The sequence below is a fragment of the Neopelma chrysocephalum genome, unplaced genomic scaffold (genome assembly GCF_003984885.1).
Source record: "Neopelma chrysocephalum unplaced genomic scaffold, ASM398488v2 Primary Assembly neopelma1_94, whole genome shotgun sequence".
NCBI lineage: Eukaryota > Metazoa > Chordata > Aves > Passeriformes > Pipridae > Neopelma > Neopelma chrysocephalum.
Genome location: NW_020897756.1, coordinates 1128071 through 1151185, shown reverse-complemented (window position 1 = coordinate 1151185; position 23115 = coordinate 1128071). Strand labels below are relative to the sequence as shown.

The window sequence follows — 23115 nt, the reverse complement described above, 5'->3', positions numbered from 1 at the left end:
GGTCATGGCCATATGCACACAAATCCAGGTGGCATGTAGAGGTTTAGGGGCCATGGAGTGCTTCTGGACGCCTTGTGCTGCTGAGGCTGTCTCCTGTCTAGCAGATGTTGTCATGGTATGGACCAGTCCTTGCACATTTGTCCTCGCCATCTCCTGCTGCCCACCTCAGCTGGGTGTCCAGAGCTGGAGATTCACTGGAGCTGGCTTCCCTGACTGCACCAGGAGTGACTTCCATCATCTCCTCTTGTGTGATGAAGTGAGGGTAATAAGGAAGGATAATAACCCAGCCCACAGCACAGATCCCTCCCTCATGGCCTTGGATGCTGAGGTTAACTAGGGGGTTAGTGATACATGGCTGTCCTGAGCACAGAGGGTCATGTGCTACAGCAAACTCCCCCACAATCTGCTCCAGGCTGGTTCCTACCCTTACCTGCACGTGTGCTGTCTTCAGATCTTACTTTATTTTTTTAAGCCCAGAGCAGCGCTCTTTGTCACTTTATATTATGCCAACCAGCTCCACAGCCAGCTCAGCACGGCGCTGCCAGTGGTCATGCCAGTGGTCATGTGTGCAGGCACAGTCCTAACAAACACTGAGGACACCTCTAGACCTCAGCCCACACCCTCTGTACCTGTTTATTCCCAAAGGAACAGGCAATTGGGAAGGCTGCTTCGCTTTAGGGATCTTTTTGGTTTAAGGTGGGATAGCTCTGTAGTGCTGGAGCAGGCTGAGAACCAGTTCTGATGGAGGTGGTGTCCATACCTGGCAGGTGGGATCATGGCACATACACTTTGTAGTGTGTGAGTTGCTTTCCTGTTCAGAAAATGACTTTACACTCTGCAGACTAAAGCCCAAGTGCAAACTGATGTGACTGCAGCGTGAGTGAGGGACTGACACAGAGGGCCGTACTGGTGGGAGATTTCAGGTACCCCTGGGGTTAAGGGACTGTAATAGATGCTTTCAAGCAAATTCTCATGGTCAGGCAAAGTTATTAAATGTGATAAGAGAAACGGAAATAATTAAAGTGTGCTGTTGAGTTTCCCTCCCTCCTCCCTTATCAGTGTGGGGTTTTTGCCCTTGCCGCTTACAGAGAAGAGGGTTGGAGCGGTTTCGTGTTCCACCTCCGATGAGCCCCGGGTGATGTAACACCGGCGATCACCGCAGCGGTGACGCGCTGCCAGGCGCGGGGACTCGCTCTCGCCTTTCTGTAAATGTGAGACTGTCACTTGTGGAATGCTGCGAAAGCGGATGCTGCGTGCCCGCGCCCCCCCTCTTTCCCTTTCCCTTTTCCCCCCTTTTCACTTCCCCCCCCCTTTCTCTTTCCCCCTCCTGTACACTCAGCCCCCCCTTACATTCATTTTCTTCTTTCCTTTTCTCCCAGCCCCTTTCTCCCCGCCTTTTCCCCCTTCCTCCCCCTCTTCCCCTTTCCTCTCTTTTTCCCCCTCCCCCTTTTTCATTTTCCTTCTTCCCCCCTTTCCTTTTCCCTTTCCCCCTTTTCCTTCCTCATCTTTTCCTTTCTTCCCCCCCCGCTCCCCTTCCCTTCCTCCTTCCCCCCTTTCCCCATGACTCAGTGACTGCCGCCGCCGCCGGCAGGACGGGGGTCCCAACCACGCAGAGCGGGTTCCACACCCGCACAGACGGACCCGGGTTCCGCCGTGTCCCCCCGCGATGCCTCGGCCGTCAGCCCGGCAGTGTCCCCGTGTCCCGGTGCCGGCGCGGGGCAGGTCGCAGCCCCCCTGTCCCGGCGGTGCGGTGCCGGTGCGGGGCGGGGGCCGCGGGCATTCCCAGCAGGGCGGGAGCAGCGCCGCTCCGCCCCCGCGGGGGCTGTGCCGGCCCTATAAGGGCCGCGGCGGCGGCGGGAGGCGACTAGAGCCCGCTCCGGTCGGATCTGCAGCCCCGGCGCCCCGTCTCTCCCGGTACAGCCCAGCCCAGCCCGGCCATGCCGCTGCCCCGTGTCCCGCTCCGCGCCGCGCTGCTGCTGCTCGGCCTCCTCCTGCGAGCCGCCGCCGCAGAGTCGGTGAGTCCCGCCGGGCCGAGGGAGACGGGAGGGAAGGGGGGGGATCTGCCCCGCCAGGGAAGGGCTCCTGGTGCCAGCGGGTGGGTGACCCGCGGGTCTCAGGCCCCGCTCGCCAGCAGCTTGAGAGCCGATGCCACCGCTGCGTCCTCCCGGGGTCTGCCCCCGCCGCTTGCCCTTCTCTGGGGGAGGGGAGGGGGGCGGGATGGGTGGCCGGCGATAGGGCCGTTCCCGTTCCTCCTCCGGCTCTCCTGGCTCGCACGCTGCCTCTTCCGTCCGATGCCAGAGCAGCGCCGGCCGGTGCCCGCCGGTGTCCCGGCCGGTGTCCCGGCGGTGTCTGCCCGGCTGCCCCCGCGGCTGTACCGCTCCTCACGTATCCCGTTCTCCCCGTGTATCCCCGGTGTGCTCAGGGCTGGTGGGGTTAGAGCGTTACGGGGGTACCTGGTGGAAATGAACTGCGCTGCATTGCAGCTTCGATCTCCAACTGCTGATCGTGGACTTAAGTCCTTGAATCCCTCTTTTATTGGGAATATGCGGCGGGTTGGATGCGTGCGGTGCGTTACAGCACCTGGATAGGCTTTCCAGCCGTACCTGAGTTTGGTTGTGCCGGTGCCTGGGGTTTTTCAGCGTGTATCAAGCCTTTCTTACTTTCACATGGGGATGAAAAATGATGCATTACCATGGAGGATTTAAGAATCTCTTAAATATATAATGAGGTGAAACATTTTGGATGCTTCAAGCTGGCACGTGTGGGGTCTTCGTGGTGAAGCAGAGACTTTGAGATTCTGGCTTCCCCGCTGTTTGTTTGTTTTTGTGTGTGTCCGTCTTGCTGATAGTGCAATCAGGGCAGATTCCTCTGCTGGTCTGAAAAGAGCTGCTGAGATTAAGGTAACTGCAGGAGATCGGGGATCCTTAGAACTAGATTTAATCATCCACATTGGTTTGCTTTGGACTGAAGGCTGGGTGGGCAGATCTGAGCTGATAAGACTGTGCTGCTTTGTAATAGGGGCACAGGGTTGGGGGGTTGCTGATTGTAGAGTAGGGAACTCCCATAGAGAGCATCTGTAGTAATTGCCAGCTACTCTGCTAAAACCAACCAGCCCAAATCCACTTTACTCTAATCTGGTGTCTTTATCCCTGCTATTAAGCACGTGAATCGGTCGTTTGGGAACTGGCCCAAACCAGTAGGGCAAACCTTTGGGGCAGACAGCATCTGGAAGTTGCACTGACCATGTTTGGTATGAAATGCAACTTGGTATCTCTGGGGACTGGACTGGTCTGCAAGCATCGGATTTCTGCAAAGACAACAGATTTTGCACAAATGTGGTCTGTAAATCCTTATATAGAACTTCTACGGAGTATTTGTCTGTATCTTTTAAGCTACCTAAGATGGAGTGTGTGCTTGAGAAGTAACACTGGCCTACTATAAAGCCTTATCCAAACAAATTGTTTGGGTTACAGGCTGCCGGGGAGGAGATGAGGATGACACACGGTTTGGGAGAGTTCTGCTGGCACTCCTCCCATATTATTTTTTTTTAATAGCACCGCTAAAACGTGCAGGGCTGCACAGCATGTGGCTCTTGGTTTTTCTGTGCGGGCAGGGTGAAGACAGGTAGCTGTTTCTCAACAAGACGGGGATTGTATTTCTTGTGCTTATGTAAGAGCGCGGATTTTGAGAGCGTTCCGGTGCTTGAATATTTCCCCAAGCCTGTACAAACAGAAATGCCTTGGCTCCTTTCCCCTCGCGCGGCTTTCTGGTGTAAATGGGATTTCTCTCCGTGTGAAGCAATCCTGGGATGTGTAAGAGGGTGGGGAATATTACTGAAGTGCCGAAGTGTGACGTTTGTGCTCCGGCTGCGGGTGGGTGGGTTGTGTTACAACAGCCCCGCAGCTTTGTGTGAGAACATCCCCCTCTTCCCCGTGGGGCGGGGGGAGCCTGGAGCTGATGCCTGATGTCACCAGGTGGTCCCCGGGCCTCTCTGGCTGAGTGCCTTGGAAGGCAAAGGCTGTGTGGGCAGGGTGCTCCCCTCTGCTGTGCAAGGATGGGGTTCCTGCAGAAGGTGCTTTAGGGGGGATGGACAGAAAGCCACCAGTGCAGCCAAGACGTGGGATCAGTGGAGTTGACAGAGGACTTGAGGTCTGCCTGCTTGAGCAGAGTGGCATTGCTGAGCTCTCCCTGTGCTTTTAGCATCTAAAAGTGCCCCTGGCAGCACAGGAGGAAAGCAAGGGGTATTTCTTCTGCTGCAGGTTTGAGCTCTGCTCAGTTTGGGCTGCAAAAGGGCCGAGTGCCCTGAGCTCAGCAGGGCTGTAGCGGTGCTAGTGGGCTGCAAGCTTATTGCAGTTGTTTTACCTTTGAACTATGTAGAAAAAGTCTCCATGCAGCACCACATCATGTTTGTGGGTCCCCAGCAGTACAGATGAGCACAAATCCAACCCAGAAGCTGCTGGCAGAGGATTGCTCTAGGGGGAAGGGGGAGGCTTCGTGCTGTTAGTGGGCTCTGTTTGCTGGCTTAAAGCAATCATGCTCGGAGGCCTCCTGATTGGCAAAGCTGGTGTCTTGTTGATGATAGCTGTGTTTGGAAAGTAGTGCAGCATTATTAATGTTAAAACCGGTTTGGCTTGTCCTGCTGCCATTGATCCCCGAGGCCTGTTCTTTCTGCTCTTTGCCCAGTTTCTCATCTGTCCCTCCCAATCAAATCAAGACATTGCTATCTGCACATTTTACTTTATTTTTTACCTGGACTTGGCAAGCTCACATGTAGAGCTAAACCCTGCTTTGCTTCAGCCTTCTTGAAACACGGTGTTTATATACAGTGTTCAAAGCAATGTTCCTTAGCCCTGAAGGGCAAGGAGCCCATGACTTCTGGTAGACAAATCTAGAGATGTCTGTTGGGACGAAACGCCTGTAACATGTAGGAAGAAATAACCTCTCTAGCACCTTGTACCTTGTCAAACTGCGTGCACAGTTCATGGGGTGGGAGTTCAGGGCTGCGTGGTCCTTCTGTGGCTCAGAGCCTTGTTCACAATAGATGTGGAGGTTCCCAGGGGTGGGAATAGTCACCCCTGCAGTGCTTGGGGCACAGTCAGGGAAACGGTGCTGCTGCCCAGTTCTCATCTGTCCGAAGTGCTGCCAGCTCCCATGCTGGAGAGCACTCTCCTGTGGTTCAGAGTTTTCCGAACAGCTTACGCAAGAGGCACATCGGGGCTGAACTTGGTACTTTTCAGACTCGAGATACCAGAGGTTCGTTTGCTCTGGGAAGTTAAGGCTGTTGGTAGCCAATGTGATTGCTGTCTTTCCTGCCTCTCCTATTGCTGTCTCCCAAGGCTTTGGCACTTTGAGGTCTTGCGAAGGCCTGTACCCAGTCCAGCAACAGGGAAAATGTTTTTTCGCCTCTCCCTTCCCCTCCAAGCCTCTGTTAATGGCATTACTATTGCCTTGAGCTGCTTGAATGGTTGGGGTGGGGAGGCCATTTGCTGCTCTCAAATGCCTGAAATGGAGCCTCATGTGACCGTGCCATGGTTTTCCTGTAATGTCATACTGTCCCACTTCCACCACAAGCTGGAAGCTGCCAACTTGACTTTCCAGGTGACGATGGAGAGGAGGGACGCTGGCTGGCTGCTCAGCACGTGGACTTCAGCACAGCTCCTGCAGCTACTTTTCCCTTCCCTCTGACTGCTGGTGCTGGTAAATACTCTGTTAGACATATCCTGGCTGCTTGAATCCCCTTGGCTATAAGTTACCACTAGGTTGTGTTACACTTTGTGTGTGTTGTTCTCTCTCAAATGAACAGATTGATGTTTCTGCATTTAAAGACAAACTTTTTTTTAATTAGTGATACTAACTGTACCTGTAAGAGTGGCATAACTGTTGTTCCATGGTCTGCAATGTAAATTACTTGGGTTGACTTGTAAGATTACTTGATTAAGTTGTCGTGGCTCTCTGATCCCACAGAACTAACTCCCCAGCTATGGCTTTGGCTAGACAAAAGGAGCATCCATCCTTCAAAACACTTCCTAGCTCTTGAGTTAACATTTATCCTCTTGAGCCTGCTCTTAGATCTTGCAGCTGCATTCTCCCCCTTCACTCGGTACACCCTGTTCCTTTATGCCCTGTAACAACAGCCGGGTTGTGCTGCTTTTGCAGCCTCAAACTAGAAGCTGAAGCAGTTGAAACACTACAAAACCGAGGGGACAAACCCTGCGAACGCCTGACCTCCGGGCTGCTGTTGGGGAGCATGTGTGGCTGTTTGTTTGAGACTGGCTGGAATGCAAATGCTTGAGATTAAGGATTCAAATGATTTGCACTAGAATGAGACTCTTGTGATGAGACTGGGCTTGGTGGCTCTGAATAGACAGGGCAGCCTAGTTAAAGAGTTTAACTTGTAATAAACCACTGCTCTGAGGGACTGTAAAAGATCCTACATTAATGAGCTTCTAGGGCTGCACTTCTAGGTTAGTTCAGGCTTTTATTTTTTTGTCTTTAAGCGTGTGCCTGAATGTTTGTCCAGTGAATGCTGCTGGTCAGAGGACGAGCTCTGCTGTGTGTCGCCATCGGCCCTGACTTGCAGCAGTCATGCTCTGACTCAGGTTTCTGGCACTTGCCTGGCATCACAGCTCCCTTAGACACTGCTGTCACCCTCTGAGTAACAGCCTGGCCCCTTACCCAAAGCAGTGACTCAGACTTCCGAGGCTCTGCAGCGCGGAGGTGGATCTCTTCTTATGGGGTTAGGAAAGGGGTGACAGGCAGAACTAGGGCTTCTGCTTGGCACATGGTCTGTGCTGGCCGAGCGCCTTCTCTGCTGCCTCCTGTTTAATCTGGTTGTGGCTGTGGTGGGCAGAAAAGCTGTTGGGCTCTGACATGTGACTGCTGCCAGTAGCTGAGCTGGTGTTGGCAAAGGCAGATCATAAAATGTCCCTGTCTTGAGCAGCTGTAACTTGCTCTGGCAGTTCGGTGGTTCCTTCATTTCCAGGCAGAAACAAGAGCTCCATGGGAGAGAGGAAAGCAGTGGTATTAGCCAAAGTGAGTGAAAGTGTTCAAAGCAAGCTAAAGGAGCAGAAAGCCTCAAAAGAGGGGGTTAAATACTTAATCCTGAATCTGGAGAAAATGTCAGCGTAGGAGGGGAAAACATGCAAGATGTAGCTGTGTCCCTCTCAGTTTCTGAAGGCTGACTGACTTGAAAAGTATGCTTCTTGTAAAAGTCTTTATTTTTGCTGGAAATATGCACTCTTGTCAGTTTTATCCTTAAATCCTTTGAGGCTGAGAATCTGCTTATAAGATGCCAAGAGGCTGTTGTTAGACAAATTATTGGGATAACTTAAAAATCAAAGCAGTTAATTAAAATCTCAGAGAGACACTCCTTGGGGCAGGAAGGAGACTGGGAGACCCATAGCACTGTTACCCAAGCGGCTGGTGTTATGTCAAGCAAAACCACGGCTGCTTCTTGCTTAAACAAATTTTGTGTTGTGTCAGGGACAGCAAAGCCTGCCATGGGAAGGATTTCTCTTCTGATGTTGCTCTGCCATAGCTGCTGTAGGGGAAAAGATGTCTCCACCATGGTTCCTCTAAAACTGTGCTGCTGTCAGACTTGAATACGAAGCGATGTGCCCTTGGCCAGCTCACCTTGTTGTGAGGCTCACCCTGCCTCCTGCCTTTTAGCTGCTGTTACAGTCCAACTATAGCAATAAAAAGCAATGCTAACGTGCACTAATGACTGTGAAAGTGCCTTGGACTTGCACTGAAGTGGCTTGCGCAGCACAGTAGCCAGAAATCTCTGTGCAGAAGGTGAGGTGACCGAGGGGAGTATGGCTGGAAGGAGGGCACCTGGTGTGGTGGGGTGCTGCTGTGCTGACCTGGAGAAGAGGGGGACCCATAGGTGGAGGGACAGATCCTGGCCAGTATGGTGCTAGGAGGGTGGCAGAAGCCTCTTTAATGTCCCCCTTTAGAAACAGAGAAGCTTCTACTCTCCTTCAAATGGAAATACAGTCCCCACTGATGTCAGGAGCTTTTGCTTGGAATAGTCTGTTCCCCAGCGAGGTAAATATTTATTGCAAATCCACAGTGTGCAGTGGAGCAGAGTCTGGAGCCAGGATCTTGCAGGAGACTGTTTATGTGCGGGCTGTTCTTGGCGCTAATTCCAAATTTCCTGAGGCTGAGTATGAGGAGCAGGTCCTGCGTGTTGGTTACTCAGACTTGCTAGTCCAGCCGAGCGTGGGCTTTGCAGCGCCAGGGAAGGAGTGACCCAAACAATGGCTGGGTCCCTCTGCTCCTGGCTGTGACAAAGTGGGTACAGAGACATGGTCAGGGAGGGCTGGAAAACTGCTGCCAGCTGCTCACCCCCTGCTCAAAGAGGCGAGGGAGCCTTACTGGGAGTCCGGAGCCCGTTGAGAGAGGAAAAATGCCCCTGGGGAGTGACAGGTTTCCTGAAGTACAGCTGCATTATCCCCAATAGCACACGCTGTGTCTGCTGCTTTCTGGGCCCAAGCCAAGGCAACTTCTGCACAAGTAGGGAACGTCTTAGTTAAAAAACAAACAAACAAAAAAACCCAACCCCAAACTCCAGGCACTGAAAACCCAGCCTCTGTAGCTAGGAAAATGCCTGCTGTTGAAATGTTTGTTTGTATCAATGCTCACACGGGTCTGGCTGATAGTGGAGTGCTGCTGCTACGCTGTCTCAAGTGCTTTTGTGCCGATAACTTCCTCTGCTGCAGTTCTTTGCTGGCACCTTTGCCAACGGAGCAGCATAACTGTGCTGGCAGAGCTCAGCTGCCTGGGCTAAGCCTAAATCTTTGGGCTACTACTTCTGATTAGATTAAAATGGATCGTGGGAGGGGAAGCATTTGTAGGGCGCAGCATTGGGAATCTTGACTGTACAAACAAGCTGAGATTAGCTGCATGGTGAGCCAGATAGCAAAGGCACCCTTTGAAGTTGGGTGTCTGCCTGGCTTAATTTTGCTAACACGACGGCATGAGGGAGCACAAAGATCCCAAAAAGGCACGTCATGCATTTCTTGCCGAGTGGAAATTCTGCTTGTGTACGTGTTCAGGGAAATATTGGGGTGTAGCTGTATTCTAGGAAAGGGCAGTGAGGGCAGGCCTCTTCCTGGCGTCAGGGGGAAGTGTGATACGTGAAACATCCCAAACCTGAAGCATCAGCATGAAAAATCATCCTTGGTGGAAAAGCTGCTTTGCTGGGGCCTTTATATCCTTTTTTCCTTCCTCAGACAAGGATGCAGTAGAAGCCTCTATTACAGAGTAGGGCAACTCAGAGTGAGTCGTGAGCTGGAAAAACTGAATTCCTTTTTTTACCTTGAATGGAGCTGAGCCCAGGGCAGTGAAGTGTATGAATTGCCTACGATTAGGTTTGTAAACACCATAAAAAAATATAATCTCTTTATGAAGTAGGTGTGTATCACTGCTGTGACCAGGAGAACCCTTCAGGGGTGTGAAATCCTGCCGGCAGTTGTTTTCCTCTGAAGTCACATGAGAGCTCCTGCTTTTTCCTCCTGTAGTTTTCCTCTGAACATTATCTTTTTTTGCTTCAGGGCAAGTGATGGACACACAGCCATCTGCAACTGCCTGCTGAGCTTTATCTCCTCTGGCTGGATGGGAAGCAGTCATCTCCTTCCCGCTCTGGCTTTGGAGCTGGGCATGGAGTGTTTAGAGCAGCTATTTTGCCACCGTTGCAGTAAACAGATCCCAGCATGTGCCTGTCTGGCAAAAGACTCAATCTTTATAGCTTTGCTCGTGGCTGATAATCAGGGAAAAGCAGTTAAACAAGAGTTCATTCCTTGGTAATCTCTCCGTCCTCCTGTGGGCTGGAGGGAGCAGGCTGTGTGTGTAAGCAAGCGCACAGCGGTTCAAAGGTAACCGCGGCTTGACTTTGTGAGCGCAGGGAAGCCTATTTTGAGCGAGCAGAGCCCGGGAGGATTCATCCCTGCTGCAGGGGAGGCACCCGTGACAGCGAGTGGCTCTGCAGAGCCCGGGATTACAGTGTAATTGTCACGGGGATTACGGCTCCGCTGCCGCATGAGCCCCCAGGAGAGCTGCTTGTGGCCACACGGCTTAAAGAATCACACGGGGAACGGGGGCAAGGGGGGAGCGGCCAGGGCTGGGGCTGGGGTGGTGCTGGATGTGCCTTCTCTTCTGCACGTGGGCTGTGGAGTGTGAGCACACGGGCTGGGGATGTGCCTGCAGGGAGATGGATACCTGGTTGGACAGGGACTGGGCAGGCTTCTGCGGAGTCACCTTGAGCGAGTGATGCTTTCACCGGCCAGACAGTTCCCCAGCCTGCATGTTGCTCCTGCTCTGTCTTATTAAGTAAAACCCTGCTCCCTGCCTGTCTGTGTTACTGAGCATAATTCAAAAAATAATGTGCTTTTTTCCCCTCTTTGCTAAGAGGCACAAAGAGCGTGCAGTAAGTGCTGTGGGCACCGGAGATGCCTGCATGCTGTGGTCAGTACTTCAGTCTCTGATTTCTCCCTTAGTCCTCAGGGGTGTCTTGGATTTACCTTTGTGGCTCACTGTGGTGGGAGTGCTGGATAGTGGCTGTCAGAGAGGAGATGGGCAAGGCTGGCTGTGGCTCTGCTCTAGGACTGCTTGGAAAGTGTTGAGCAAGGGTAGTGTTTAACCGCGTCTGGAAACCTCAGGTGATCCTGTCATGCAACGAAATACAAACATGTGCCTGGATGGGAGATGTTTAACTTTTGTCCTTTGGCACAAAGGCCAGTGCAGGCCATGTGTGCTGAGAGTTATGTGGGACAGACTGACCAGAAATGAGTGGTGAAATAGTACCACCAGGCATGGGCACAGGAAACTAGGAGAAGTGAGGGTTTTTTTTTTACTGTGGCTGATGTGTTAAAGGAGTTAGGTGTGACCTAGAACAAAATATTGATATTTGCTTTGCTCTCAGGACTAACATGACTTTTGTATGTTTATTTTTTTTTCCCTAAACAGACCTGGAGCATGGAGGGAGTGAAGGGTGTTTTGGGGGAATATAGACCCTTTCCTTACTAGTCTAACAGGAGCTGTTGCTGGAAGCACCTGTCACTTCTAATAACATTTTTTAATGTGCATTCAGATGGGAAGATAGAGCTGTCTTTGCCTGTTGCCTCACTGCACACCTCCCTCCTGTAGAGATCAGCTTTATTTGGCTGTTTCACACCAATTTGAGCTGCCCAGTTTCCAGGGCTCATGAGACTCCTTCACCTTCCTGCTTTTGGGGGGCTGGTGGGCTTTGAGGGGGGTGAGCTCACTCCTAACCCTTGCTCCTTTGCATGCTTGGTGTGACCTTTAAAACCCACCTGGTTTGTGGGCTCCTGCAAGAGCTCGGTGGAAGAGAACTGTGTGGAAATCCCCTCTCTTGGGCTGGGTGGTTTACAGAGCTTTGCATCCCTGCACTGGGAAGGCCCTGTTGGATTCTGTGCTCTTTGGTCCATGATGCAGGACAGCAGAAGGCCCAGGGTGGAGGCTTTGCAGATGATCTCTTAATAACCAGGCTCTGAGGCTGGACCATCCAGGCAGCTGCTGGTGTGGTCCAGGAGCCCTTGCTGGTTGAGCTGATGTGGGTGTGCATTGTGGTGGTGTGAGGTGACATCTGTCCGTGACAGCACGGGTCTGGGAAGGATATTTTGTGTAGCCCTGCCTGCTGAAGTGAAATAAGGTGATCTGTAGGACTGTCCCTGAGTACAGAGCACCTGAGAAAAGCCCTGGGAGCAGCTTACACCTGCCTGTCCCTGCAAGCTGCAAAGAGTTAACAGGTCTGTGCCTCTGCCCCCTCTCCTTCCACCTCCCAGGCTGGCCCAGCTCCATCTGCTTTTGTCTGGGAAAGGTTGACTTTCACCTTGCTCCTGTTTACTCCAGGATTTGTGTACACAGTGCTGGGGAGGGAGACCAAGCACTGGGTCTCCATGCCAAAATAATAAACTTGATAAAGAGCCCCGTGTGCTGTGGCTGCCCCAGTCCCTGCAGGTCTGACTCCCTTTGCAACTTGCTGGCTGTGACCCTTCAAAGGAGTTTTAATGAACTCTGTGTTTGATCAGAGACAAGGGCCAGCTGTAAAAGCCAGTTCCATGTCTGGAAAACTTTGTCTCTGCCCCAAAACATCATTTGGGTTTTTTTGAAAGGGTTTGCAAAGGCTGTGGTGAGGACATGTGGGCTGGGGCAGGCGAGTTGCCTGGGTTTGTTATTTCCCAGAACTCGCCAGCGGCTGGGGAAATTCACACTTTGCATTCAAACTTTGCTTGCTGCCTCAATAAATAGATGATCTTGCTTTGAGAAGAGCTGAAGGGTATCCTGGGGCTGTAAGGGAAGGCCCCAGGAGTGAGAAATGGAGCAAGGTGGGCTAGGAATGGAGCACAGTAGTGCTGCCTGGGGTGCCAGGGGTGCGATTCTTGTGCCTCCACTGAGCAAACAGTGTCTGGCTTCATCCAGTAGTACAGCCTGCCTTGGGCTCAAACATGAGATCTCTGTGCCCAGCTTTTCCAGGAATGATGCTCATAGTTCACGTGCCTCATGTGCTGGTTGTCTGGCACGAAATCTATAATTTATTTATTTATTTATTGCCACTGGCAGGCAAAGCTTCTGCTCCCCAGCACACTGTTTAATCTCCCATGGTGCTTACTGGGGATAAAGCTGCTTAACATGAGGAAGAAATCTGGAACTAGACTCCCGCAGGAAAGGTTGATTTCTGTACAGACCCCTCCTAGAGAGGAGCATATTAATAGTAGGACTTGACTTCAGCTGCCAGGGTGAGGTGGAGCTGTGCAGCCGCCCAGTCCGACTCTCCCAGCAAGTCCCTGGCCTGGCTCCAGTCCTGGGACAACAGGTGGTGGAAAGCAGACTCTTGAGCAGCGCTGGTGTCCTTCTCCAGCTGGCAGTTGCAGAAGGTGTTAAGCTGAATGTGGCCAGAGATGACTTGGCAAGGGCTGACCATCATCCTGTGGCAGTCTCGTAGCTCTTTCCTCTTGGCTGCAGCCTGCAAACCCAGAGGAAGTGCGGCCGCCTTCCGCAGTGCCCCTTCGAGTGGCAGAGCTGTAGGGAGGACTGGATGCCCTTGGAAAGGGGTGTACTTCTATTAAGCAAAGAACTCCAGGGAGCTCTTTATGTGGCACTCGGGAAGCCTGCAGCCAGTGCTTGTAAGTCTGTGAAAGTGCCTGTGTGCCCTTTCACAGGTGTGTATGTGAGGAATGTGCCTGCTCCAGACCTGCCCTTCAAGCACCACACTCCAGTGTTAACTCTTCCCAGGCTGCCCATGCCCCAGCTCCCAGTTAGAGCCAGCTTCCTAGAAGTACATGCCTTGAAACCTGAAGGATAATTATGGAGGAGCAGCCCTCTGACTTCCCTGGCAGATGAATCTGGAACGTGAGGAAAAGTTTCCTGTACTGTTTGAGAAGCTCTTGTGGCTTCCAGGAACTTCCCTGTCCTTGCTCAAGAGGATGATGAAGAGTGAGTTCAGGGAACGCTCCCATATAATCTTATTTATGCTTGTGAGTCAGTAATTTCCTTATGTCCTGTGCTGGTAAACACTGCCTGTCCTGATTTCAATAGGTTTTTCTGATAGCCAGGCCCGGTGCGTTCCACAGCGTGTACTCATGGCTGTGGCTGTCTGCTCCTGGCTGGGCCCAGCTGATATGGCCAGGGGGCTGTCCAGCCACTCTGGGGGACTAAACCCAGCTTTTCTGGAGCTGCCCTTGCTTGGACACTACAGGCCGTGACTCATGGTGAAGCACAGGGTGAGCTGGCACCGGGGTGTGGCTCGGCACAGCACTTTTGCCAACATCAATCTGCCCAGTGCAGCAGATTATACGGGTCTGCAGCAAATGTGCTCCCCAGCCCCGGTGCCCTAGATTGGGGATTGAGCTCTTCCTGCCAGGAAGAAGTGGCCAGGAGCTGCCCTGGGAACAGCTACTGCATGCTGGCAGCAGTTTGCATTGCAGGGCTGGCTTTGGCTGGTTTTCGTGTATCTTGAAATGAATTTCCCTTGGAGCGAGTGATCCGTAACGTCAGGAATGCCTGGTTCCAGGCCGGGAGAGGATTTCTTCCAGGCTGACCTTCCTCCCAGCCCCCTTCCTGACACCTAGTGCCAGGCTTGGCATAGCAGAGATGGTTCTGGGAGGAGAACTGGCCCCAGCATTTCATGCCCTCTGGGCTGTTCATCTGGTTATCGTGCAGCGGAGTTGCTGGGGAGACCCAAAATGCCTCAATAAGCAAAGAAAAAGCACATCTAGTGCCACTGCTCCTGGTGCAAAATGAGAAACATCCTGGCCTGGCCACAAAGCCCTGTCTGTGGCAAACCCAGTGTGCAAATGTGCTGAGGGGCAGGGGAATGGGGCTGGGATCTGGGCTGGGGCCGTGGGCAGAGGAAGCTGACACGTGGCTTGTGGCTGATTGTTGGCCTTGGTGTGTGAGATCGATAGCGGATGTAATTCATCAGTCGTGTCACTGCTGGGCTGTGGGATGGGCCACACCTGGCCAGGGGAGCAGGAGGGCTGATCCCAGCAGCTCTGACTGTCCCCAGTCTCTGATCCTTCTCACCCCTCTGAGGCTGTAGCTCATGGCAAGCCTGTACACTGAGAAAAGCCCCCCGGATGTGCTGGACTGGGGTAAAGAGATGTTTTAAAAATGCTCTCCTGATAAAACCTTTGTAAAGACATCCCAGTCTTCCCAGGCGTTCAGGGTGAAAGAATGTTGCCAGTTTAGCCCCCGGCTGTGAGACCCATCCATCTGCCTTAGGGGAAGGGGTTGAGTCTTCCTCCACTGGGATGATTTCATGGCTGTGGAAGCACCTGGAATCTGTGGGCTGGTGTTGAGCAACCCCAGAGCTCATACCTGTGGTACCCTCACCGGGCTGGCCCCAGGGCTGTAGGGAGAGGAGAAATACTTCTGGGAAGTTGCATAACCTTGGTGAGGGCAGGAGGTTTGTGCTTGTGGCTCCTTGAAAGTCCCAAGTGCGAATGAGCTTTGGTGTGCAAATTGCCATTGTGGCCAAACAGCTGATATCTGGGAGGCTCTCCAGCTTTTGTGCTGTAGCTGCACTCCTTGGGCCTTTGGATCCCGGACATATTTTACAGGCTTGTTTGTTTACATGCTTTTTAAGAGGTGAGGCAGGGGAAGCTCTTCCTTCAGGCAAGTCATTACTGATAGTGAGTGCTCTTGAACGTCACACTGTATTGCACTGCAGTTCAGCTGAACTGACAGACCAGTTTTTAAGCCTTGGGTGATAAAATGGGTTTGTTCTCAATACAAGAAGCGAGGAATTGCCTTGGTTGTGAGGCTTTGGTGTTATGCAAAAAACTGACCTATAGATGCCGGGCTTTTTCCCCAGGAATAGCAAGTCCTTCCAAGGTATTGCTTTTCCAAATGCTTTTGCTGCAAACTCCTGACCAAGATCCTGTTGTGTTGTTTTCACCCTGTGTGTTTAGGTGAACTTCTTGAATCTGTAGTGCTCAGGAAATTCCCCTCCCAGGCTGGCTCTCACTTCTGTTCTGAGAAATTCTAGGGGAATTCAGCTATTTCCAGGCTGATAACGATAATGGTTTTGGTGGAGAGGAAGTTCAGCACTTACTGTTTTTCTGTTGGAAGTGATGTGCTCAGCACAGGCTCTGAACCTTCCGTGAAATGCTTCTGAGTTGCCTGATATTTAACACTTTTCCACACCCCTTTGCAGGTGAGAGAAACTGAGACCATGGATGCTGGATGGCTTGACTACCCTGCCTCTGGGGATTTGCCAGATGATGAAGACATTGGTGAATTCAGGCCTGACTTAACTGCTGATGGGTTGGACATAGATGAGTCATCTGGGTCTGGAGGTAAGTAGGGAAGGGGGGAAATGGATCTCCCTCAGCTGATGCTGTGATGTTTTTTCAGCACCAGCCCATGAGTGATGGGTTAAGTGCACAGCCAGAGCTCCAGAGGAACCACAGTGTCAAGTGGGGATGAGAGAGCCTTGTGAGTTGTAGTCACTCAGATGAGAACAGTGAAAGTGGTTGTGCTGCGATGTTTGAATCACTTGGGGAGGACAGATGGAGTGTAGCCAAGCTTGTTTTGCTGTAAGTGAAAAGGCATTGCACTGGCTGGATCTCTTTCCTGTTGAACTCCAAAGAACTGCTGAGAAACTCAAAAAAAAAATCTATTGTTGAGGCAGTATTAAAAGGCTTAGAGTTAATATCTCAGCTGAGGCCAAACAAGGTGAAGGACTAACTGGTGTTCAAGTGAACTCTCTGTGACATGCAAAGCTCCCTGCCCAAACCAGTTTCTGTAGCTCTGTGTCCCTTTATGTGAACATTTGTTCTCTAAAAGTAAAAGAACAAGTGCTGAAATCGGTGGCTGACATGTTTGGGCAGATCTGGAGGGTTGGTGAATGATCCTTTAGGGATGGGCTGTGGGAGCAATGCCCTCCATTGGCATTACCTCAGTAAGCTATGGCAGATCTGCTCTGCAGGGGCCAATGGATCCAGCTGAAGACCCCTCCCATAAGAGGTGTGGGTTTCAAGATTACATCTCATGGTCTTGTGCAATCAAAGTCATTAATGATAAAAGGACTAGTAGACAAGAGTGAGTTGTAGAGGACAAGAGTTCTAGTTTGTCTGCAGGTGCTGGTATTATGAGAAGTGTGAATTCCAGGAAAATGGCATGTAATGAGAATAAAACTTAATCCTCTCTATTTTATTTTACCCCCTCTGCAGACTACTCAGACTCTGAAGAAGGCATATATCTGACCACCATGGATACTCCTCTGGTAGGTATTGCCCCTGTGTGTTTTTAAGCAACATGTAGCTCCTTTGGTTTGTCTGAACTGAACTCCCTGAACACCCTCCCCCCTGCAAGACGTGTCATCAGGACAAACCCACCTGCAGGAGCAGGAACAGTGTACTTGTAATGCACTGAGCAAACTTTCCATGCCCTGCACACCCTCCTGGTTTCAGCTGTAGGTAGGCTGGGTGCTGCTTACTGAAGGGTGTGGTTTGTCTGTGTTCTGTAGATATCTGACAACTATATCCCTGGAGATACTGGGAGAAAGATAGAAGGTGAGAAGAAAAACACAATGGTGGACAATGAAATCATTCCAGACAAAGCTGTACCTGTCGAAGAGAACCTGTCCAACAAGATCTCCATGGCAAGCACAGCCAACAGCAGCATCTTTGAAAGAACAGAAGTCCTTACAGGTAATATTCCACCTTCTCCTGATAAATCATTAATACTGAAAATCAAAATGCCTTCTGTTGTTCCCTGTTTCTCTGGGGAGCAGCTCCCTCCTGACGAGGGGAATGAGTTTCATTGTCTCTGTGACTACCTGTAGCAGAGTGACTTCTGCTTTCTAGTCCTTAAACAACAGCAGAGCCTGCTGCTTGCCTTGCTGGGGTAAACAGCTTGTTTTTGAGCCTGCCAGCTGACTGTTGGCTTAAGTCATGTGGCAGCTGCTCTGCACCCAGATACTGCCTCGACAAGAGGCGTTCCTGGCTGTAAACCAGTGACATCATAGACTTTCATATCAAATACAGGCATGTTCCTTCTAACCTGTGCCCAAGTCCTGCCTTTTCTGAGCCTTTTCAGGAGCCAAGCAACCCCTCTAAGGGATTTGAACACCTGGCCAGCTGTAGGAATCTTACTGATGTGTAGAGCAAAACCAAGAGACTGGCTCCCCTGCAGCAGGTGGGAAAGCCTGTCTCTAGCACAGTGCTGCTTCAAGCACTTGGCCTGATAGTCCAGGTACAAACCTTGGCACATTGTGTCAAGCCACAGCCATCCTTCCAGCTGGAGAAGAGACTGGAAGAGTGGCTTGCAAAGCCATCTAGCAAAGAAGCTGATTTAGTGCAAGGAGTAGGTGTCACAGCAAAGGATAAACCAGTCAAGTGTTGTGGCCACCCTTGGTGTGAGGAGAGAGGAAATCTTGGTGGTTTTTAGCGGGTTTGTGGGTATTGATATTTGGGGTAGTGGTTTTGGGGTTTTTTTGAAGGGGAGTGGTGTTGGCGGTTGGATGTTGCTGATGAAATGGAATACAGAGTTCCCAGGGTGTGCTCACACAGGGGGTTAACAAAGCACTCAGATTGGAGCTATACCATTTTCCTGTGGGTCCTGGTGGGGCTCTTTTTGGTGGATTTTTTTAGTTTTGCCTCCATGCAGGGAGGATATCTTTTTGTCAGCATTTCTTCCTTGGACTAAACTGGAAGATTAGCACAAACTGGTTAATGTGGAACATGTGAATATTCTGTGGTTGGATTGGAAGCAGTCTCTGGCCTTTCCCAGTAACATCTGCTGTTGCTGGAAGTGCCAGCACATATGGTGACAGGCACATGGACACTGACTCTGGAGGCGGTTCTGGGGGCTGGTACCCTTGAAGCAGATTTTGAGATGTAGCTGACTTATTCCATGCTCTTTTTCCTCCCCAGCCCTCATTGCAGGAGGAGCAGTGGGCCTCCTGTTTGCCATCTTCCTGATCCTCCTCTTGGTCTATCGCATGAAGAAAAAGGACGAGGGCAGCTACGACCTGGGCAAGAAACCCATCTACAAGAAAGCCCCCACAAACGAGTTCTATGCTTAAAGCTCAGCAGCACCTTGTGCCCATCAAGGGACAAACAAACTGTATGGAAACACTGTGCCCTCAGATGAGATGTGCTGAACAAATGCTCTTTTTGGATTGAATTTCAAAGTGACTTTGAGAGAGAAAAAAAAAACAAACTTCCTTCGTGACCCTTTCCCATCCCGCTCAGCTAACAAGGGCCCAATGAAATACAAAGAGTCTGAAAAAAAAAAACCAACCTCAGTGTATTTTTTTTCCTAAGCTAGTGTAAAAAGAATAAAGATGCCAAATTTTCTGCTTGGTTTTATAGAGGGTATATAAACACAAACCAGACTGTATGGAAGCAAACACCATGTGTTTGCATCCAGCGTGCTGTGTTGGGATTGGCTGCTTCTATAGAAGATGGCTTTTTTTTATAAATCTTGCTACTAGATGTCTTGCAGGCTGTTGATGTGAAGCATTTTTGTGGAGAACTATTTATGAATCTCTTACACTACAGATAATGTTGCCTTATCAGGGAGTAAAAGGCCCACAGGGGCTCAAAATCCCTGAATGCCATAAAGGGCCTATGGGAATGTCTTCCCCAGGAGACTTCTGTCTCTTCCTGTTGGCCCCAGGCAAGGGTCATTAGTCCTTGAAATCGGGACAGCCAGTTGTGTTTGGCTATGGTGACACCCTTTCCTTGCCTTCAGTCTCTTACCTTTTTTTAAAGGATTGCTTGTAGGATTTTTTTTTATAACAAAATTTTAAAGAAAATAGCCTAATGTTTATATAAAGTTTGTAGAAATTGTTTTGAAATAATAAAAAAAAAATCTACTTTTTTAATTTCCTCAGATTTATTTTTTCAATCCCTTTGTGTTTCCTTTGGCCGGGCATTTGTCTAGAGATGCTGTTTTATATGATTCATATTCTGAACTGAAGCAGAGTTAGCTACAGTGTGTTACAGGTTTCTTCTAGTTCTATAGCAGCTACTGTAGAGGGTAAAGATATTTATGGTTTTCTCATAACTTTTTTTAGGATTTTTTTTTAAAAATAGAATTATTTATAGTTTCTGAAATGGCTGCTTTCTCATTTGGTAACTCTTATGCTTGTTATGTAAAACACTAATATAATGAGTCTCTGTGAAAACTATTTAAGCTTTATTCTGTGAATTTCAACTATAAATTCAAGGCGATAACTTCTGTATGCAAAGTTGGATGCATAATATGATTGAAGTAGGGAAAAGACAAAAGTCTTTCTAGGCTGTAATATATTACAATCAGTCCTATAGAGCTATATATTATATATTTTACTGAGAAATATACAGTTAACAGTGAAAAGGCTGGAGTTAGTTCTTCAGCAGCCTTACAGTGTGTAAGAGGCTTTTGATCTTGTTTGTGCTGCTGTTTGTCCACTGTCTTGTGTAAAGCATGAGAGGCTCGGGAAGGGAGCTGGGAGCAGCCACAGCCCTGAGGCTCCATTGCCGTGTCCTGGCTGTGCCTGGAGCAGGGCTGGGGTTGGTGATGTGCTGGATTTGATCCTCAAGAATCAGTGCTGGGTTTGATCCTCGAGAATCGGAGCAGAGATCCCCACCTGGGTTTGCTCTTTGAAGCAGGCGTTGGAAGCTGGCAGTACGGAGGTCATAACTTAATGTTTGGGGGTTGGCTGCATGGCAGAGTCCCCTGTGGTGCTGTGCCGAGTCCTGCCTCTTGTGGAAGGCTGGGTCTGGTAGCTGAGCTCTGTCTGGGCAGCATCTCCCACCTGGGGGCACTGAGGTTTCATAGGTGCAAGCTCTGAACCCCCTGCCATGGGTCTTTCTTAACACACCCTGTACATGGATGGCTCCTGCCTCCACTGAGAGTTGGATTGGACCAATCCCCCCAGTGCTCCCAGAGCAAAGGGTGACATGTGTGTCTGATGCCTCTGTGTCAGGAAGGTCTTACAGAGCAATGTGTGAGTCATGTCCTCCTGCAGCTCAGTCTGGTGTGGTTTAAAACAAAAATCAGAGCGTGGGTCCCCAAGCTGAGTGCCTGGGTTGGCAGCACGAAACCAGGCAGTTGCAAAGACTTCAGAAATCTTGTGGCTCCTGAAGCCTCTTTACTGAGGCTTTGCAGTGTAGGCTTGAGGCCAAAACCAGAGAGGCCATAGAAGAAAGTTCAGCCCCTTGTCAGGGTGAGGCAGGCGAGGTGGGAACACAGGGAAGTGTGTTGGGACATGGGTGGGAGAGGAGAGCTCCTCTGGGTGACTCACTCACTCGGTCCCAGTACAAGTGTGTTCGGGGAAACTGCGGGCTCTGGGAGGCTCTCAGCTGCACAGAGTTCACTGGAGGTTGGGCAGGAGAGGGAGGACTGTGCTGCCTGTGGACAGCACTACCAGGAAGGCTCGGGATACTTGGATTCTCTTGTGTAATTGCTCTTGGGGTTTTTCCACTGTTACTGATTTTTTTATTTTTTTTTTTCCCCTCAAATAAATGGTACTTTCTAAAACTGGCTTTTTGGACTGTTTCTGATCTGAAATTTCTTTTGGGAGCTGGATAACTGGGAGCTCGTGTTTGTGTAACTTCTTGGTTTACCAAGGAGGGAGGCACGCTGGGACCTGGCTCGGTGGCTGCAGCTCAAAGGGGCTTTGTCAGCAGCTTTGGAGCTGCCTCCAGCATCTGCCCCTCGAGAGATTCCCACTGTCCCTGGGCTTCTCCAAGCAAGTGAAGCAGAGGCAGCCCAGAACCCTGAGGTGAGTCTGTCCTGTCTCTGGTGATCAGTTTTGTGATGGCACTTTGAGAGGGCTGTCCCCTTGCAACCAGAAGGGACAGAGGGAAGTAGAGAGGCCTGTGCCTGTCCTCTGGTAACAGCAGCACATGTCTGTGCCCTCAAGCAGGAGAACAATGTGCTGGGGGTCTTCCTCCACCAAGTTTCAAGCCAACCCTGTTTAACCAACGTAGGCCTTCAAGTGAGGGCAGAGCTGTTCTGCTTGCCTGGGATCAGCTGCTCTGGGAGCAAGTCCACAGGTGACTTCATCCTGTTTTGGACTAAAACAGCTGCTCTTTTAAGCAAGATGTGGAGGAAACTGCTGTTTGTCCAAGCCCCTCTGCTCTGCCAGCTTGGTGTTCTCAAGGGACAGGACCCGTCTCTCTCCCCAGGCAGGTGGGAGAGAGGGTGGCTGTGCAGAGAGCAGGGCTGCTCGCTGGGAACGCTGCTGAGGCTCCTCAGGAGTGCTGTATTTAAATGGATTATTGTCGTTGAGAAAATCTAATTCCCTTCTCCCTGGTGGGAATTCCTGCTCCAGGGGGTTTGGCTTAGCAAGGACAAAGGAAAATTGGGACTAACACCCAGGCTCTCCCAGGGGTGAGAGAGTAGCATGTGCTTGTTGCCTGCTCTGTCACCAGTGTGCCCTCAAAGGTCCTTTGAGAATGTGATCCAGTACCAGGAAAAGCAGAGCCATGTGCTCCCAGGGCCCTCCCTGTGCTCGGTGGGAGCCGTGTTTGTCAGTGCACAGTGACGTACTCTGCGATCTCTGAGTTCTTGTTCCTCGTGTGGCTGTGACAGGTTCTTGGATATGCTGCTTGGAACAACCTGTGGTTGTCTTTTTTTGTTTTCCTCCTCCCCTTTCTTTCTCTCCTGGGCTTGGTCTCTCCATTGCAAGAATCCCGTGTACTTTCCAAAACCGCCCCCAGTGTAAAAGTGCCTTGTTTTTGCAAAGCAATCTGGACAAGGAGTCTGCAAATCCCTGGAGCACAAGACTGGCTGCCTGCCTGTCCTTGCAAGGCCCCAGTTCCTGGGATGGATTTGTCACCATTCCCTCTGTCTGCCTTTCTGCCCTCCCTGGCCATCCTGTCTGTTCCTGGTGTATCCTGAGAAGCACTAATGCCTTGTGCGTTCCTGATCTTCATCTCTGACCTAAGAGATGACACGCTGTTGTTTTTCTTCTTAGTGCTGCTCTGGTTTTAAAACCAAAACCTTGAGGATCTGCATCCCCGGGCTTGAAAATAGCTGGAACCCTCCCAGGTACTGATGTGATAGAGTGCCCGGGGGCAGGTCTGCCCTTCCCAAATGCTCCCTGGCTGGAGGAGCATCGGGTAGCTGGAAAATGGGGTGTAACCTTTCAGCTCCTCCTTCACTATCCTCTGTCCTATCCTGGTGCCAGCTGTGCTGCAGGTGGTGATGCCCAAAATTCTGGTGTTTTTGGGGGGGGCCTGTCACCTGTACCAAAGTGGCTCCTTGAGGGTCGTGTTTCATAGAATCACAAAATTGTTTGAGTTGGAAGGGACCCTAAAGGTCATCTTCCACCCTCCCTGCCGTGGGCAGGGACACCGTCCACCAGCCCAGGTTGCTCCGAGCCCGTCCAAGCTGGACTTGGACACTTCCAGGGATGGGGCAGCCGTAACTTCTTCGCCGAACACGCGACAACCCCCGGGACACCCCCCGGACATTTCCTTTTCCCGGCTCCCTCCCGTTCCCCGCTCTCCGCGTGTCTGCCTCCCCCTCCTGGGCACTCCTGGCACCGCACGCGGGACCCCCGGGATCTGCCCGTGCTTCCTTTTTTTCTTTCTTTTTCTCTTTTTTCTCTCTTTTCTCTTTTCTCTTTTCTCTTTTCTCTTTTCTCTTTTCTCT

At 50.9% G+C, this 23115-nt stretch overlaps 1 protein-coding gene across 1 annotated transcript; it reads left to right on the top strand.

The window, feature by feature from the left end:
- The first annotated feature begins 1887 nt into the window (after positions 1 to 1887).
- Positions 1888 to 20999, top strand: SDC4 (syndecan 4). Its single transcript, XM_027693888.1, has 5 exons — positions 1888 to 2015; positions 15677 to 15818; positions 16695 to 16747; positions 16991 to 17174; positions 18399 to 20999. Exons 1-5 carry the CDS (start codon positions 1938 to 1940, stop codon positions 18548 to 18550), a joined length of 609 nt encoding a protein of 202 aa, XP_027549689.1. The 5' UTR covers positions 1888 to 1937; the 3' UTR covers positions 18551 to 20999.
- Positions 21000 to 23115: the final 2116 nt, after the last annotated feature.